This window comes from Oncorhynchus kisutch, unplaced genomic scaffold, assembly GCF_002021735.2.
Source record: "Oncorhynchus kisutch isolate 150728-3 unplaced genomic scaffold, Okis_V2 scaffold976, whole genome shotgun sequence".
In the NCBI taxonomy this organism is placed as follows: Eukaryota; Metazoa; Chordata; class Actinopteri; order Salmoniformes; family Salmonidae; genus Oncorhynchus; species Oncorhynchus kisutch.
The window spans coordinates 85,750-101,843 of NW_022262921.1; the positions used below are offsets into that span (position 1 = coordinate 85,750).

The window sequence follows — 16,094 nt, forward strand, 5'->3', positions numbered from 1 at the left end:
CTGTTGATGTGGTGTTAAACCTCTCCTCTCTCTGTTGATGTGGTGTTAAACCTCTCCTCTCTGTTGATGTGGTGTTAAACCTCTCCTCTCTCTGTTGATGTGGTGTTAAACCTCTCCTCTCTCTGTTGATGTGGTGTTAAACCTCTCCTTGCTCCACCAGGTGTTGATGTGGTGTTAAACCTCTCCTTGCTCCACCAGGTGTTGGAGTGTTAAACCTCTCCTTGCTCCACCAGGTGTTGATGTGTTAAACCTCTCCTTGCTCCACCAGGTGTTGATGTGTTAAACCTCTCCTTGCTCCACCAGGTGTTGATGTGTTAAACCTCTCCTTGCTCCACCAGGTGTTGATGTGTTAAACCTCTCCTTGCTCCACCAGGTGTTGATGTGTTAAACCTCTCCTTGCTCCACCAGGTGTTGGAGGATAAGATGAAGAATGCGGAGGCAGAGAGGGAGAAGGAACTGAAAGCTGCTCAACAGAAAGTCAACTCTGCTAAAACCAAGGCTGACGCGTTCAGCAAGAAACTGAAGGAGAGACAACAGGTGGAGAGACACACACACACACACACACTGAGACACACTGAGACACACTGAGACACACACACACACTGAGACACACACACACACTGAGACACACACACACTGAGACACACACACACTGAGACACACACACACTGAGACACACACACACTGAGACACACACACACTGAGACACACACACACTGAGACACACACACACTGAGACACACACACACTGAGACACACACACACTGAGACACACACACACTGAGACACACACACACTGAGACATACACACACTGAGACACACACACTGAGACACACACACTGAGACACACACACTGAGACACACACACTGAGACACACACACACACACACACACACACTGAGACACACACACACACACTGAGACACACACACACACACTGAGACACACACACACACACACACACTGAGACACACACACAAAACACACACACACACTTTAATTCTGTGACAAATGTTCCCAAAACCAAAGACACAGCACAATAACCCGGGTTACATTACCCCAGCCGTAACCCGGGTTACATTATTCAAGACCCTCCACAGTGTACAAACAAGGGGTTGCACTTTTGACATGAGGTGTGTGTGTGCGTGTGTGTGTGTGTGTGCAGGAGGCTGAGTCCCTGGTCCTAGAGTTGGAGGAGTTGAAGAGGGAGCAGACTGGCTATGAACAACAGATCCTGGCAGTAGACGAAGCCATGAAGACGATCCAGGAACAGATAGACAACATGTCCACCACCGTGGCAGAGAACAAGGTACCGTTTACCTCCTGGTCCAATACTGTCAAATGTCCTCCACCTCATCAGTTAGCCCGGCCCTGAGTGTCCACCTCATCAGTTAGCCCGGCCCTGAGTGTCCACCTCATCAGTTAGCCCGGCCCTGAGTGTCCACCTCATCAGTTAGCCCGGCCCTGAGTGTCCACCTCATCAGTTAGCCCGGCCCTGAGTGTCCACCTCATCAGTTAGCCCGGCCCTGAGTGTCCACCTCATCAGTTAGCCCGGCCCTGAGTGTCCACCTCATCAGTTAGCCCGGCCCTGAGTGTCCACCTCATCAGTTAGCCCGGCCCTGAGTGTCCACCTCATCAGTTAGCCCGGCCCGGGTGTGTCTGGATTGTTGACATGAACTAGCTATATTTGTTTATATACTTTATCACTGACAACACTCTCCTTCCTCAACCTCTCTCTCCTCCCCTCTCTCTCTCTCTCTTTCCTCAACCCCTCTCTCCTCCCTCTCTCTCTCTCTCTTTCCTCAACCCCTCTCTCCTCCCCTCTCTCTCTCTCTTTCCTCAACCCCTCTCTCCTCCCCTCTCTCTTTCTCTTTCCTCAACCTCTCTCTCCTCCCCTCTCTCTCTCTCTCTCTCTCCCTTTCCTCAACCCCTCTCTCCTCCCCTCTCTCTCTCTCTCTCCCTTTCCTCAACCCCTCTCTCCTCCCCTCTCTCTCTCTCTCTCTTTCCTCAACCCCTCTCCTCCCCTCTCTCTCTCTCTCTCTTTCCTCAACCCCTCTCTCCCCTCTCTCTCTCTCTCTCTCTTTCCTCAACCCCTCTCTCCTCCCCTCTCTCTCTCTCTCTCTTTCCTCAACCCCTCTCTCCTCCCCTCTCTCTCTCTCTCTTTCCTCAACCCCTCTCTCCTCCCCTCTCTCTCTCTCTCTTTCCTCAACCCCTCTCTCCTCCCCTCTCTCTCTCTCTCTTTCCTCAACCCCTCTCTCCTCCCCTCTCTCTCTCTCTTTCCTCAACCTCTCTCTCCTCCCCTCTCTCTCCAGGAGTCTGTGCGTAAGGCCCAGGAGGAGTTGACTAGACAGAAAGAGGTGATCGTAGCCCAGGACAAAGAGATCAAGGTATGATCACTACATTATTGTCAGTAGTACTGGTGTTATTACCATGCTGCTCCTCAGGGTCCTACATCCATAGTATCTACCACCCAATTAAAGAGGGTCCTACATCCATAGTATCTACCGCCCCAATTAGAGGATCCTACATCCATAGTATCTACCACCCAATTAAAGAGGGTCCTACATCCATAGTATCTACCACCCCAATTAAAGAGGGTCCTACATCCATAGTATCTACCACCCAATTAAAGAGGGTCCTACATCCATAGTATCTACCACCCAATTAAGAGGGTCCTACATCCATAGTATCTACCACCCAATTAAAGAGGGTCCTACATCCATAGTATCTACCACCCAATTAAAGAGGGTCCTACATCCATAGTATCTACCACCCAATTAAAGAGGGTCCTACATCCATAGTATCTACCACCCAATTAAAGAGGGTCCTACATCCATAGTATCTACCACCCAATTAAAGAGGGTCCTACATCCATAGTATCTACCACCCAATTAAAGAGGGTCCTACATCCATAGTATCTACCACCCAATTAAAGAGGGTCCTACATCCATAGTATCTACCACCCAATTAAAGAGGGTCCTACATCCATAGTATCTACCACCCAATTAAAGAGGGTCCTACATCCATAGTATCTACCACCCAATTAAAGAGGGTCCTACATCCATAGTATCTACCACCCAATTAAAGAGGGTCCTACATCCATAGTATCTACCACCCAATTAAAGAGGGTCCTACATCCATAGTATCTACCACCCAATTAAAGAGGGTCCTACATCCATATATCTACCACCCAATTAAAGAGGGTCCTACATCCATAGTATCTACCACCCAATTAAAGAGGGTCCTACATCCATAGTATCTACCACCCAATTAAAGAGGGTCCTACATCCATAGTATCTACCACCCAATTAAAGAGGGTCCTACATCCATAGTATCTACAACCCATTTAAAGAGGATCCTATATCCCAAAATGAACATGTCGTGAGATTTTACACAGACCTCAAGTGGTCTCCTGATATGGTTTAAACATTGTTATGGACTTGAAGTTAGATTTTTGAGAATAAAATTGAGAAAATAGAGGCTCCTAGAGACGCTACAATATCAGTTGTTACGTGCATCTGTCCATGAGAGATTATTATAACCTCTGATCTAGGATCAGATCACTTTGTAAAAAAATATCTCAGTTCTACCCAACTCTTATGAGCTACTTTGAAGATGTAATAACAAAGTGTGTGTGTGTGTGTGTGTGTGTGTGGTGTGTGTGTGGTGTGTGGGTGTGTGTGGTGTGTGTGTGTGTGGTGTGTGGATGTGTGTGTGTGTGTGGTGTGTGTGTGTGTGTGGATGTGTGTGTGTGTGGTGTGTGTGTGTGGTGTGTGGATGTGTGTGTGTGTGGTGTGTGTGTGTGTGTGGATGTGTGTGTGTGTGGTGTGTGTGTGTGTGTGTGTGTGTGTGTGTGTGTGTGGATGTGTGTGTGTGTGTGTGGTGGTGTGTGTGGTGTGTGTGTGGTGTGTGTGTGTGTGTGTGTGTGTGTGGTGTGTGGTGTGTGTGTGTGTGTGTGTGTGTGTGTGTGTGTGTGTGTGTGTGTGTGTGTGTGTGTGGTGTGTGGTGTGTGGTGTGTGGTGTGTGGTGTGTGGTGTGTGTGTGTGTGTGTTCCAGGGTAAAAGTACAGAAGCCAACCATATGAGAGAGAGAACCAATGAGTCTCAGTTGAAGATTAAAGAGTTGGAACACAACATCAGCAAACACCGTAAAGACAGTCAGGATGCTGCTGCTAAGGTAGTTACTGATCAAACACCGTAAAGACAGTCAGGATGCTGCTGCTAAGGTAGTTACTGATCAAACACCGTAAAGACAGTCAGGATGCTGCTGCTAAGGTAGTTACTGATCAAACACCGTAAAGACAGTCAGGATGCTGCTGCTAAGGTAGTTACTGATCAAACACCGTAAAGACAGTCAGGATGCTGCTGCTAAGGTAGTTACTGATCAAACACCGTAAAGACAGTCAGGATGCTGCTGCTAAGGTAGTTACTGATCAAACACCGTAAAGACGTCAGTTACTGATCAACTCTGCTTTCTAATCTCCATTTGATCTGTCGTCTCATCTCTTTATGTTGTTCATATTCTGTCTGTTTCCAGATCGATCTGTTCGTCTCTTCAGAAGAGACTAAATCACAGCACTAGATGTTCCTTCTGCTAGAGGACCGTGAGAGTTCCGCTAGCCAGACTAACATCTCTTTTCTCTCTCTCTCTCTCTCGCTCTCTCATATCTCCGCTCTCTCTATCCATCGCTCTGTCTCATATCTCCGCTCTCTCTATCCATCCCTCTGTCTCATATCTCCGCTCTCTCTATCCATCCCTCTGTCTCATATCTCCGCTCTCTCTATCCATCCCTCTGTCTCATATCTCCGCTCTCTCTATCCATGCCTCTGTCTCATATCTCCGCTCTCTCTATCCATCCCTCTGTCTATCCATCTCTCTCTGTCCTCTATCCATCCCTCTCTCTGTCCTCTATCCATCCCTCTGTCTATCCATCTCTCTCTGTCCTCTATCCATCTCTCTCCCTATCCATCTCTCCCTGTCCTCTATCCATCCCTCTGTCTATCCATGCCTCTGTCTCATATCTCCGCTCTCTCTATCCATCCCTCTGTCTATCCATCTCTCTCTGTCCTCTATCCATCCCTCTCTCTATCCATCTCTCTCTGTCCTCTATCCATCCCTCTGTCTATCCATCTCTCTCTGTCCTCTATCTATCCATCTCTCTCTGTCCTCTATCCATCCCTCTCTCTATCCATCTCTCTCTGTCCTCTATCCATCTCTCTCCCTATCCATCTCTCTCCCTGTCCTCTATCCATCCCTCATCTCCGCTCTCTCTATCCATCTCTCCCTGTCCTCTATCCATCCCTCTCTCCAGGTGTCTCGTATGTTAGAGGAACACGAGTGGATCAGTCAGGAGAGAGGCCTGTTCGGCCAGCCCAACACGGGATACGACTTCAAGGTCAACAACCCTAAAGAGGCGGGCCAGAGGCTGAGGAAGCTGGAAGAGTCCAAGACACGACTGGAGAGATCTGTCAACAAGAGAGCCATGAACATGTTGAGTCAGGCTGAGGAGAGGGTGAGTTTGGGGAGTTGTGTGTTTTACATGTTGAGTCAGGCTGAGGAGAGGGGGAGTTTGGGGAGGTGTGTGTTTTACATGTTGAGTCAGGCTGAGGAGAGGGGGAGTTTGGGGAGGTGTGTGTTTTACATGTTGAGTCAGGCTGAGGAGAGGGGGAGTTTGGGGAGGTGTGTGTTTCACATGTTGAGTCAGGCTGAGGAGAGGGTGAGTTTGGGGAGGTGTGTTTCACATGTTGAGTCAGGCTGAGGAGAGGGTGAGTTTGGGGAGGTGTGTTTTTCACATGTTGAGTCAGGCTGAGGAGAGGGTGAGTTTGGGGAGGTGTATGTTTCCTTTGGACCTTGTTGAGTCAGGCTGAGGAGAGGGGGAGTTTGGGGAGGTGTGTGTTTTACATGTTGAGTCAGGCTGAGGAGAGGGGGAGTTTGGGGAGGTGTGTGTTTCACATGTTGAGTCAGGCTGAGGAGAGGGTGAGTTTAGGGAGGTGTGTGTTTCACATGTTGAGTCAGGCTGAGGAGAGGGGGAGTTTGGGGAGGTGTGTGTTTTACATGTTGAGTCAGGCTGAGGAGAGGGGGAGTTTGGGGAGGTGTGTGTTTTACATGTTGAGTCAGGCTGAGGAGAGGGGGAGTTTGGGGAGGTGTGTGTTTCACATGTTGAGTCAGGCTGAGGAGAGGGGGAGTTTGGGGAGGTGTGTGTTTTACATGTTGAGTCAGGCTGAGGAGAGGGTGAGTTTAGGGAGGTGTGTGTTTCACATGTTGAGTCAGGCTGAGGAGAGGGGGAGTTTGGGGAGGTGTATGTTTCCTTTGGACCTTGTTGAGTCAGGCTGAGGAGAGGGTGAGTTTAGGGAGGTGTGTGTTTCACATGTTGAGTCAGGCTGAGGAGAGGGGGAGTTTGGGGAGGTGTGTGTTTCACATGTTGAGTCAGGCTGAGGAGAGGGGGAGTTTGGGGAGGTGTGTGTTTTACATGTTGAGTCAGGCTGAGGAGAGGGGGAGTTTGGGGAGGTGTGTGTTTTACATGTTGAGTCAGGCTGAGGAGAGGGTGAGTTTAGGGAGGTGTGTGTTTCACATGTTGAGTCAGGCTGAGGAGAGGGGGAGTTTGGGGAGGTGTGTGTTTTACATGTTGAGTCAGGCTGAGGAGAGGGTGAGTTTGGGGAGGTGTGTGTTTCACATGTTGAGTCAGGCTGAGGAGAGGGGGAGTTTAGGGAGGTGTGTGTTTTACATGTTGAGTCAGGCTGAGGAGAGGGTGAGTTTGGGGAGGTGTGTGTGTGTGTTTCCTTTGGACCTTATATCAAATCTATTTGGATTCCTCCTTCCCCTCTTGGGCCCTTCTCGAGGTTCTGGCAGGTCTCAATAGGTAATGGTAGCTTTGATATGATTGGAGGAGAGTTGAGAACGTGACCCGTGACCCTGTTTTTGCCCCGTCAGTATAATGACCTGATGAAGAAGAAGAGGATCGTAGAGAATGACAAGTCTAAGATCCTCCAGACCATAGAGGAGCTGGACCAGAAGAAGAAGGAGGCCCTCAACATCGCCTGGCAGAAGGTCTGTCTGTCTGTCTGTCTGTCTGTCTGGCAGAAGGTCTGTCTGTCTCTGTCTCTGTGTGTCTGTCTGTCTCTGTGTTTGATAAATGTCTTAATGATACAGAACCATTTTGATGTGAAAACAAGTTGTGGTAAAAAGACACCAGACTGTTAGTGACATCACCAGACTGTCAGTCCTCTGAGACAAAGACATTATTTCATCACCAGACTGTGTTTGTCCTCTGAGACAAAGTCTCAAAGTCTTCATGTCTCTGGCAAAGTGACTCATCAAACTTTTCTGTCTCCTCTTGTTCTCCTGTCTCTGTCTCCTCTCGGTCTCCTGTCTCCTCTCGTTCTCCTGTCTCTGTCTCCTCTCGTTCTCCTGTCTCTGTCTCCTCTCGTTCTCCTGTCTCTGTCTCCTCTCCGTCTCCTGTCTCTGTCTCCTCTCGGTCTCCTGTCTCTGTCTCCTCTCGGTCTCCTGTCTCTGTCTCCTGTCTCTGTCTCCTCTCGGTCTCCTGTCTCTGTCTCCTCTCGGTCTCCTGTCTCTGTCTCCTCTCGTTCTCCTGTCTCTGTCTCCTCTCGTTCTCCTGTCTCTGTCTCCTCTCGTTCTCCTGTCTCTGTCTCCTCTCGTTCTCCTGTCTCTGTCTCCTCTCGTTCTCCTGTCTCTGTCTCCTCTCGTTCTCCTGTCTCTGTCTCCTCTCGTTCTCCTGTCTCTGTCTCCTCTCGTCTCCTGTCTCTGTCTCCTCTCGGTCTCCTGTCTCTGTCTCCTCTCGTCTCCTGTCTCTGTCTCCTCTCGGTCTCCTGTCTCTGTCTCCTCTCGGTCTCCTGTCTCTGTCTCCTCTCGGTCTCTGTCTCCTCTCGGTCTCCTGTCTCTGTCTCCTCTCGGTCTCCTGTCTCTGTCTCCTCTCGGTCTCCTGTCTCTGTCTCCTCTCGGTCTCCTGTCTCCTCTCGGTCTCCTGTCTCTCTGTCTCCCTCTCGGTCTCCTGTCTCTGTCTCCTCTTCGGTCTCCTGTCTCTGTCTCCTCTCGTTCTCCTGTCTCTGTCTCCTCTCGTTCTCCTGTCTCTGTCTCCTCTCGTTCTCCTGTCTCTGTCTCCTCTCGTTCTCCTGTCTCTGTCTCCTCTCGTTCTCCTGTCTCCTCTCGTTCTCCTGTCTCCTCTCGTTCTCCTGTCTCCTCTCGTTCTCCTGTCTCCTCTCGGTCTCCTGTCTCTGTCTCCTCTCGTTCTCCTGACTCTGTCTCCTCTCGTTCTCCTGTCTCTGTCTCCTCTCGTTCTCCTGTCTCTGTCTCCTCTCTGTCTCCTCTCGGTCTCCTGTCTCCTCTCGTCTCCGTCTCCTCTCGGTCTCCTGCTCCTCTCGGTCTCCTGTCTCCTCTCGTTCTCCTGTCTCCTCTCGTTCTCCTGTCTCCTCTCGTTCTCCTGTCTCCTCTCGTTCTCCTGTCTCCTCTCGTCTCCTGTCTCCTCTCGTTCTCCTGTCTCCTCTCGTCTCCTGTCTCCTCTCGTTCTCCTGTCTCCTCTCGGTCTCCTGTTCCTCTCGTCTCCTCTGTCTCCTGTCTCCTCTCGGTCTCTCTCGTCTCCTCTCGGTCTCCTGTCTCCTCTCGGTCTCCTGTCTCCTGTCTCCTCTCGTTCTCCTGTCTCTCTCGTTCTCCTGTCTCCTCTCGTTCTCCTGTCTCCTGTCTCCTCTCGTTCTCCTGTCTCCTCTCGTTCTCCTGTCTCCTCTCGTTCTCCTGTCTCCTCTCGGTCTCCTGTCTCCTTCGGTCTCCTGTCTCCTCTCGGTCTCCTGTCTCCTCTCGGTCTCCTTCTCGTCTCCTCTCGGTCTCCTGTCTCCTCTCGCCGGTCTCTGTCTCCTCTTCGGTCTCGCTGTCCCTCTCGGTTCTCCTGTCTCGTCTCCTCTCGTTCTCCTGTCTCCTCTCGTTCTCCTGTTCTCCTCTCGTGTTCCTCGTTCTCCTGTCTCCTCTCGTTCTCCTGTCTCCTCTCGGTCTCCTGTCTCCTCTCGGTCTCCTGTCTCCTCTCGGTCTCCTGTCTCTTTCTCCTCTCGGTCTCCTGTCTCTTTCTCCTCTCGGTCTCCTGTCTCTGTCTCCTCTCGGTCTCCTGTCTCCTCTCGGTCTCCTGTCTCTGTCTCCTCTCGTTCTCCTGTCTCCTCTCGTTCTCCTGTCTCCTCTCGTTCTCCTGTCTCCTCTCGTTCTCCTGTCTCCTCTCGTTCTCCTGTCTCCTCTCGTTCTCCTGTCTCTGTCTCCTCTCGTTCTCCTGTCTCTGTCTCCTCTCGTTCTCCTGTCTCTGTCTCCTCTCGTTCTCCTGTCTCTGTCTCCTCTCGTTCTCCTGTCTCTGTCTCCTCTCGTTCTCCTGTCTCTGTCTCCTCTCGGTCTCCTGTCTCCTCTCGTTCTCCTGTCTCCTCTCGTTCTCCTGTCTCCTCTCGTTCTCCTGTCTCTGTCTCCTCTCGTTCTCCTGTCTCTGTCTCCTCTCGTTCTCCTGTCTCCTCTCGGTCTCCTGTCTCCTGTCTCCTCTCGGTCTCCTGTCTCCTCTCGGTCTCCTGTCTCCTCTCGTTCTCCTGTCTCCTCTCGGTCTCCTGTCTCCTCTCGGTCTCCTGTCTCCTCTCGGTCTCCTGTCTCCTCTCGGTCTCCTGTCTCCTCTCGTTCTCCTGTCTCCTCTCGGTCTCCTGTCTCCTCTCCTGTCTGTCTCCTCTCGTTCTCCTGTCTCCTCTCGTTCTCCTGTCTCCTCTCGGTCTCCTGTCTCCTCTCGTTCTCCTGTCTCCTCTCGTTCTCCTGTCTCCTCTCGTTCTCCTGTCTCCTCTCGTTCTCCTGTCTCCTCTCGTTCTCCTGTCTCCTCTCGTTCTCCTGTCTCCTCTCGGTCTCCTGTCTCCTCTCGGTCTCCTGTCTCCTCTCGGTCTCCTGTCTCCTCTCGGTCTCCTGTCTCCTCTCGGTCTCCTGTCTCCTCTCGGTCTCCTGTCTCCTCTCGGTCTCTGTCTACCTCTCGGTCTCCTGTCTCCTCTCGTTCTCCTGTCTCCTGTCTGTCTCCTCTCGTTCTCCTGTCTCCTCTCGTTCTCCTGTCTCCTCTCGGTCTCCTGTCTCCTCTCGGTCTCCTGTCTCCTCTCGGTCTCCTGTCTCCTCTCGGTCTCCTGTCTCCTCTCGGTCTCCTGTCTCCTCTCGGTCTCCTGTCTCCTCTCGGTCTCCTGTCTCCTCTCGGTCTCCTGTCTCCTCTCGGTCTCCTGTCTCTGTCTCCTCTCGGTCTCCTGTCTCCTCTCGGTCTCCTGTCTCTGTCTCCTCTCGTTCTCCTGTCTCTGTCTCCTCTCGTTCTCCTGTCTCTGTCTCCTCTCGTTCTCCTGTCTCTGTCTCCTCTCGTTCTCCTGTCTCTGTCTCCTCTCGTTCTCCTGTCTCTGTCTCCTCTCGTTCTCCTGTCTCTGTCTCCTCTCGTTCTCCTGTCTCCTGTCTCCTCTCCTGTCTCCTGTCTCCTCTCGTTCTCCTGTCTGTGTGTCTCCAGGTGAATAAAGACTTTGGCAGTATCTTCTCCACCCTGCTGCCGGGGGCTGATGCCCGTCTGGCCCCTCCTGAGGGCTGCGGGGCCTTAGAGGGCCTGGAGTTCAAGGTGGCTCTGGGAAACACGTGGAAGGAGAACCTCACTGAACTCAGCGGAGGACAGAGGTACCGGGGGATCAATTGAATCATTAACTGATTGGTTATTGATACATACAGTGTGTGTGTTAGACTTGTGCTACTAATTTCTAGTTTCCTCACCTCTGCAAACACAATGGCCGTTTACCCAGATCAGCTCTGGGGGGAAAAAATCTGATATGATTTGGCCAAAACATCAATTGGTGTGAAAAATATCAGAATTGTCCTGCCTGTGTACGCGCAGCCAGAAGGTGTCAAAGGTCAGATGATGGATTAAGACAGCTCTTTTTTTATTGGCTAGTGATCAGTAACACTAGCTTGGATTCTATTGAAGTGGACTCCGGTGAACAGAATGGTCCTCTGGCCGAATGCGCGTGGAACTGTGAACAGAATGGTCCTCTGGCCGAACGCGCGTGGAACTGTGAACAGAATGGTCCTCTGGCCGAACGCGCGTGGAACTGTGAACAGAATGGTCCTCTGGCCGAACGCGCGTGGAACTGTGAACAGAATGGTCCTCTGGCCGAACGCACGTGTAACTGTGTACAGAATGGTCCTCTGGCCGAACGCACGTGTAACTGTGTACAGAATGGTCCTCTGGCCGAACGCACGTGTAACTGTGTACAGAATGGTCCTCTGGCCGAACGCACGTGGAACTGTGAACAGAATGGTCCTCTGGCCGAACGCACGTGGAACTGTGTACAGAATGGTCCTCTGGCCGAACGCACGTGGAACTGTGAACAGAATGGTCCTCTGGCCGAACGCACGTAACTGTGTACAGAATGGTCCTCTGGCCGAACGCGCGTGGAACTGTGTACAGAATGGTCCTCTGGCCGAACGCACGTGGAACTGTGTACAGAATGGTCCTCTGGCCGAACGCGCGTGGAACTGTGTGTATTGGACAGTGTTATAGTAGCGTGTGTAACAGTGTATTGGACAGTGTTATAGTAGCGCGTGTAACTGTGTATTGTTTTAAACCTGTGTGTTCCAGGTCTCTGGTAGCCTTGTCTCTGATCCTGGCCATGTTGCTGTTTAAACCTGTGTGTTCCAGGTCTCTGGTAGCCTTGTCTCTGATCCTGGCCATGTTGCTGTTTTAAACCTGTGTGTTCCAGGTATCTGGTAGCCTTGTCTCTGATCCTGGCCATGTTGCTGTTTAAACCTGTGTGTTCCAGGTCTCTGATCCTGGCCATGTTGCTGTTTTTAAACCTGTGTTCCAGGTCTCTGGTAGCCTTGTCTCTGATCCTGGCCATGTTGCTGTTTTTAAACCTGTGTGTTCCAGGTCTCTGGTAGCCTTGTCTCTGATCCTGACCATGTTGCTGTTTAAACCTGTGTGTTCCAGGTCTCTGGTAGCCTTGTCTCTGATCCTGGCCATGTTGCGGTTTAAACCTGTGTGTTCCAGGTCTCTGATCCTGGCCATGTTGCTGTTTTTAAACCTGTGTTCCAGGTCTCTGGTAGCCTTGTCTCTGATCCTGGCCATGTTGCTGTTTTAAACCTGTGTGTTCCAGGTCTCTGGTAGCCTTGTCTCTGATCCTATTTAAACCTGTGTTCCAGGTCTCTGGTAGCCTTGTCTCTGATCCTATTTAAACCTGTGTTCCAGGTCTCTGGTAGCCTTGTCTCTGATCCTATTTAAACCTGTGTTCCAGGTCTCTAGTAGCCTTGTCTCTGATCCTGGCCATGTTGCTGTTTAAACCTGCTCCCATCTACATCTTGGACGAAGTGGATGCTGCCCTGGACCTCTCACACACACAGAACATAGGACAGATGTTGAGGACACACTTCACACACTCCCAGGTAACGCACCAGTCCTACACACACTGGGGGCGGCAGGGTAGCCTAGTGGTTAGAGTGTAGAGGTGGCAGGGTAGCCTAGTGGTTAGAGTGTAGAGGAGGTAGGGTAGCCTAGTGGTTAGAGTGTAGAGGTGGTAGGGTAGCCTAGTGGTTAGAGTGTAGAGGAGGTAGCCTAGTGGTTAGAGTGTAGAGGAGGTAGGGTAGCCCAGTGGTTAGTGTAGAGGCGGCAGGGTAGCCTAGTGGTTAGAGTGTAGAGGAGGCAGGGTAGCCCAGTGGTTAGAGTGTAGAGGCGGCAGGGTGGCCTAGTGGTTAGAGGAGGTAACACACCAGTCCTACACACACTGGGGGTGGTAGTAGCCTAGTAACCGTAAAGGTTGCAAGATTTTACCTTGTCAGCACGGGGGATACACACTGGTCGTTCTGCACCTGAAACTGACTTGCCTAATAAAATATGTTAAACAGAACCCACTTTTGTTTCTCCTCTGTAGTTTGTGGTGGTCTCTCTGAAGGATGGCATGTTCACCAACGCCAACGTTCTGTTCAAGACCAAGTTTGTAGACGGGGTGTCTGCCGTGTCCCGTACCACCCAGGCCCAACCAGACCAGAACAGGGGGCCGCGGAAAGGCACGTCTCATCGGCCGCAGGCACAAAAAAGAATCGCTAACTAGTTCATGTCTGTAGCTAGCTAGAGAGGCTAACTGATGTTTCTACGCGTCTTGTTTGTCCTTATGTACGTTAAGGCCTTTCTACAATGATTTACTTGTCCATCCAACGAGCCGTCTGGCTTAACATAACCTGCATATAGCAATTCTTCTGTCCTTGTATACAGATGTTTGTGTGTCTGAAACATACTGGTTCTACACCATGAATATTATCAATGTCTTGTTGCTTAAAATAAAAGCCGTTTTCACAAACACAGTCTGGCGTTGTTTAAAACCCAAATAATGACATCTTCAAAGCTCAAGGTAGTTTATTTTTGGAGACAAATTCACAAGAATTACATGCCTCCCTCTCACACCAACCGACCCCTCACTGTTCATTGTTGGGTTTTTAATCAACATGGCTGAAAATATATTTTTTACACATGCAAACTGGGGGAGAGAAAGAAGTAATTACCAAGTTCAGACAGAGAAACATCACTGGTCACCAACTCTAGTTCTGAAGAGCTCCAGAGGTAGGTGCAGGCTTTTGGTCCAACCCAGCACTAGTTAACATTACCTATCAGGCGTTCGACAGAAAATTAACAGTATTGTGGAGCTCCCCGGCACCTATTTCAGTCCAAACCGTGATAAGTGTTGGGCTGGAACAAAAGCCTGCTGATCATCTCATTCCATTAAAGACCTAGACAACCAGGTGAGGGGAGGTCCTTACTAATTAGTGACCTTAAATTCATTGAGGGAGAAGGCAAAACACACACTCAGCCCTCTGTGGAATGATCTGATTGGCTGGAACAACAGCCTCCATAACACCCAGTAGCTCTCCAGGACCAAGGAGTTGACAGACAATGTATTAAATAAAGTTGCAGTATCATCCTGGGTTTACGTCCCAAATGGCAACCCCTTATTCCCACTAGTAGTGTTTAGGGAATCAGGGCACCATGTGGGACGTAGGGGTGGACTGTACTGGCTGCTGTAGGAGAGAAGCTGTTACACAGGACCCAACGGCACCAGATTCCCAAACTGCCCAGGACTTGTTTTTTTTAAAGAAAGTATGTAAGACTAAAAAAAAACATCTCTAAATGATTTTAGTTTGGGAAATCTATTCCAAAGTCTCCAAGAGATGCATGTGATCCTTTACAAATCCAAACAAGATTTTAAAATTGATGTTTTTAGTCAATTGTGATCCATCTGCTCAAGAAAAGAAATGATAAATTGTCCCGCGGCTGAATCTAGTTGATGATCCCTGGACGACAATAGTGCACTACTTCAGAGCAGTGCACTATATAGGGAATAGGGTGCTGTTTGTTTACATAGTGAGTTGATATGGCGTTTACAATTATAAATGACCCAGCCAGCCGTCCACCCATTGACATTATAATCATCACACCTGTCCACAGATCTGGGGGGTGTGTTCAGGGTTGACTAGGTAGGTGTGTGTGTGTGTGTGTGTGTTCAGGGTTGACTAGGTAGGTGTGTGTGTGTGTGTTCAGGGTTGACTAGGTAGGTGTGTGTGTGTGTTCAGGGTTGACTAGGTAGGTGTGTGTGTGTGTGTTCAGGGTTGACTAGGTAGGTGTGTGTGTGTGTGTTCAGGGTTGACTAGGTAGGTGTGTGTGTGTGTGTTCAGGGTTGACTAGGTAGGTGTGTGTGTGTGTTCAGGGTTGACTAGGTAGGTGTGTGTGTGTTCAGGGTTGACTAGGTAGGTGTGTGTGTGTGTGTAGGGTTGACTAGGTAGGTGTGTGTGTGTGTGTGTGTGTGTGTGTGTGTGTTCAGGGTTGACTAGGTAGGTGTGTGTGTTCAGTGGTTGACTAGGTAGGTGTGTGTGTGTGTGTGTGTTCAGGGTTGACTAGGTAGGTGTGTGTGTGTGTGTGTGTTCAGGGTTGACTAGGTAGGTGTGTGTGTGTGTGTGTGTGTGTGTGTGTGTTCAGGGTTGACTAGGTAGGTGTGTGTGTGTGTGTGTGTTCAGGGTTGACTAGGTAGGTGTGTGTGTGTGTGTTCAGGGTTGACTAGGTAGGTGTGTGTGTGTGTGTGTTCAGGGTTGACTAGGTAGGTGTGTGTGTGTGTGTGTTCAGGGTTGACTAGGTAGGTGTGTGTGTGTGTGTTCAGGGTTGACTAGGTAGGTGTGTGTGTGTGTGTTCAGGGTTGACTAGGTAGGTGTGTGTGTGTGTGTTCAGGGTTGACTAGGTAGGTGTGTGTGTGTGTGTTCAGGGTTGACTAGGTAGGTGTGTGTGTGTGTGTTCAGGGTTGACTAGGTAGGTGTGTGTGTGTGTGTTCAGGGTTGACTAGGTAGGTGTGTGTGTGTGTGTTCAGGGTTGACTAGGTAGGTGTGTGTGTGTGTGTGTTCAGGGTTGACTAGGTAGGTGTGTGTGTGTGTGTTCAGGGTTGATAGGTAGTAGTGTGTGTGTGGTGTGTGTTCAGGGTTGACTAGGTAGGTGTGTGTGTGTGTGTGTTCAGGGTTGACTAGGTAGGTGTGTGTGTGTGTGTGTTCAGGGTTGACTAGGTAGGTGTGGTGTGTGTGTGTTCAGGGTTGACTAGGTAGGTGTGTGTGTGTGTGTTCAGGGTTGACTAAGGTAGGTGTGTGTGTGTGTGTGTTCAGGGTTGACTCTAGGTGTGTGTGTGTGTGTGTTCAGGGTTTGACTAGGTAGGTGTGTGTGTGTGGTGTGTGTGTTCAGGGTTGACTAGGTAGTGTGTGTGTGGTGTGATTCATGGTTGACTAGGTAGGTGTGTGTGTGTGTGTGTTCAGGGTTTGACTAGGTAGGTGGTGTGGTGTGTGTGTTCAGGGTTGACTAGGTAGTGTTGTGTGTGTGTGGTTCAGGGTTGACTAGGTAGGGTGTGTGTGTGGTGGGTTGACTAGGTAGGTGTGTGTGTGTGTTCAGGGTTGACTAGGTAGGTGTGTGTGTGTGTGTGTGTGTTCAGGGTTGACTAGGTAGGTGTGTGTGTGTGTGTGTGTGTTCAGGGTTGACTAGGTAGGTGTGTGTGGTGTGTGTGTGTTCAGGGTTGACTAGGTAGGGTGTGTGTGTGTGTGT

General features: G+C 50.3%; 1 protein-coding gene across 2 annotated transcripts in view; it reads left to right on the forward strand.

Annotated features, from left to right (window-relative positions):
• Nucleotides 1–13,328, forward strand: part of smc2 (structural maintenance of chromosomes 2) — a 49,049-nt gene extending 35,721 nt beyond the window's left edge. Inside the window, exons 19-27 of one of the 2 annotated variants that reach the window (XM_031817283.1) lie at nt 409–537; nt 1,167–1,310; nt 2,314–2,388; nt 4,058–4,177; nt 5,313–5,513; nt 6,932–7,048; nt 10,497–10,657; nt 12,268–12,415; nt 12,901–13,328. In XM_031817283.1, the coding sequence (XP_031673143.1) occupies nt 409–537; nt 1,167–1,310; nt 2,314–2,388; nt 4,058–4,177; nt 5,313–5,513; nt 6,932–7,048; nt 10,497–10,657; nt 12,268–12,415; nt 12,901–13,080 (1,275 nt within the window). In that variant the 3' untranslated portion in view covers nt 13,081–13,328. Of the gene's footprint in view, nt 1–408; nt 538–1,166; nt 1,311–2,313; nt 2,389–4,057; nt 4,178–5,312; nt 5,514–6,931; nt 7,049–10,496; nt 10,658–11,615; nt 11,737–12,267; nt 12,416–12,900 lie in introns of those variants that run through there. The other variant, XM_031817284.1, reaches the window with a different exon arrangement.
• Nucleotides 13,329–16,094: the final 2,766 nt, after the last annotated feature.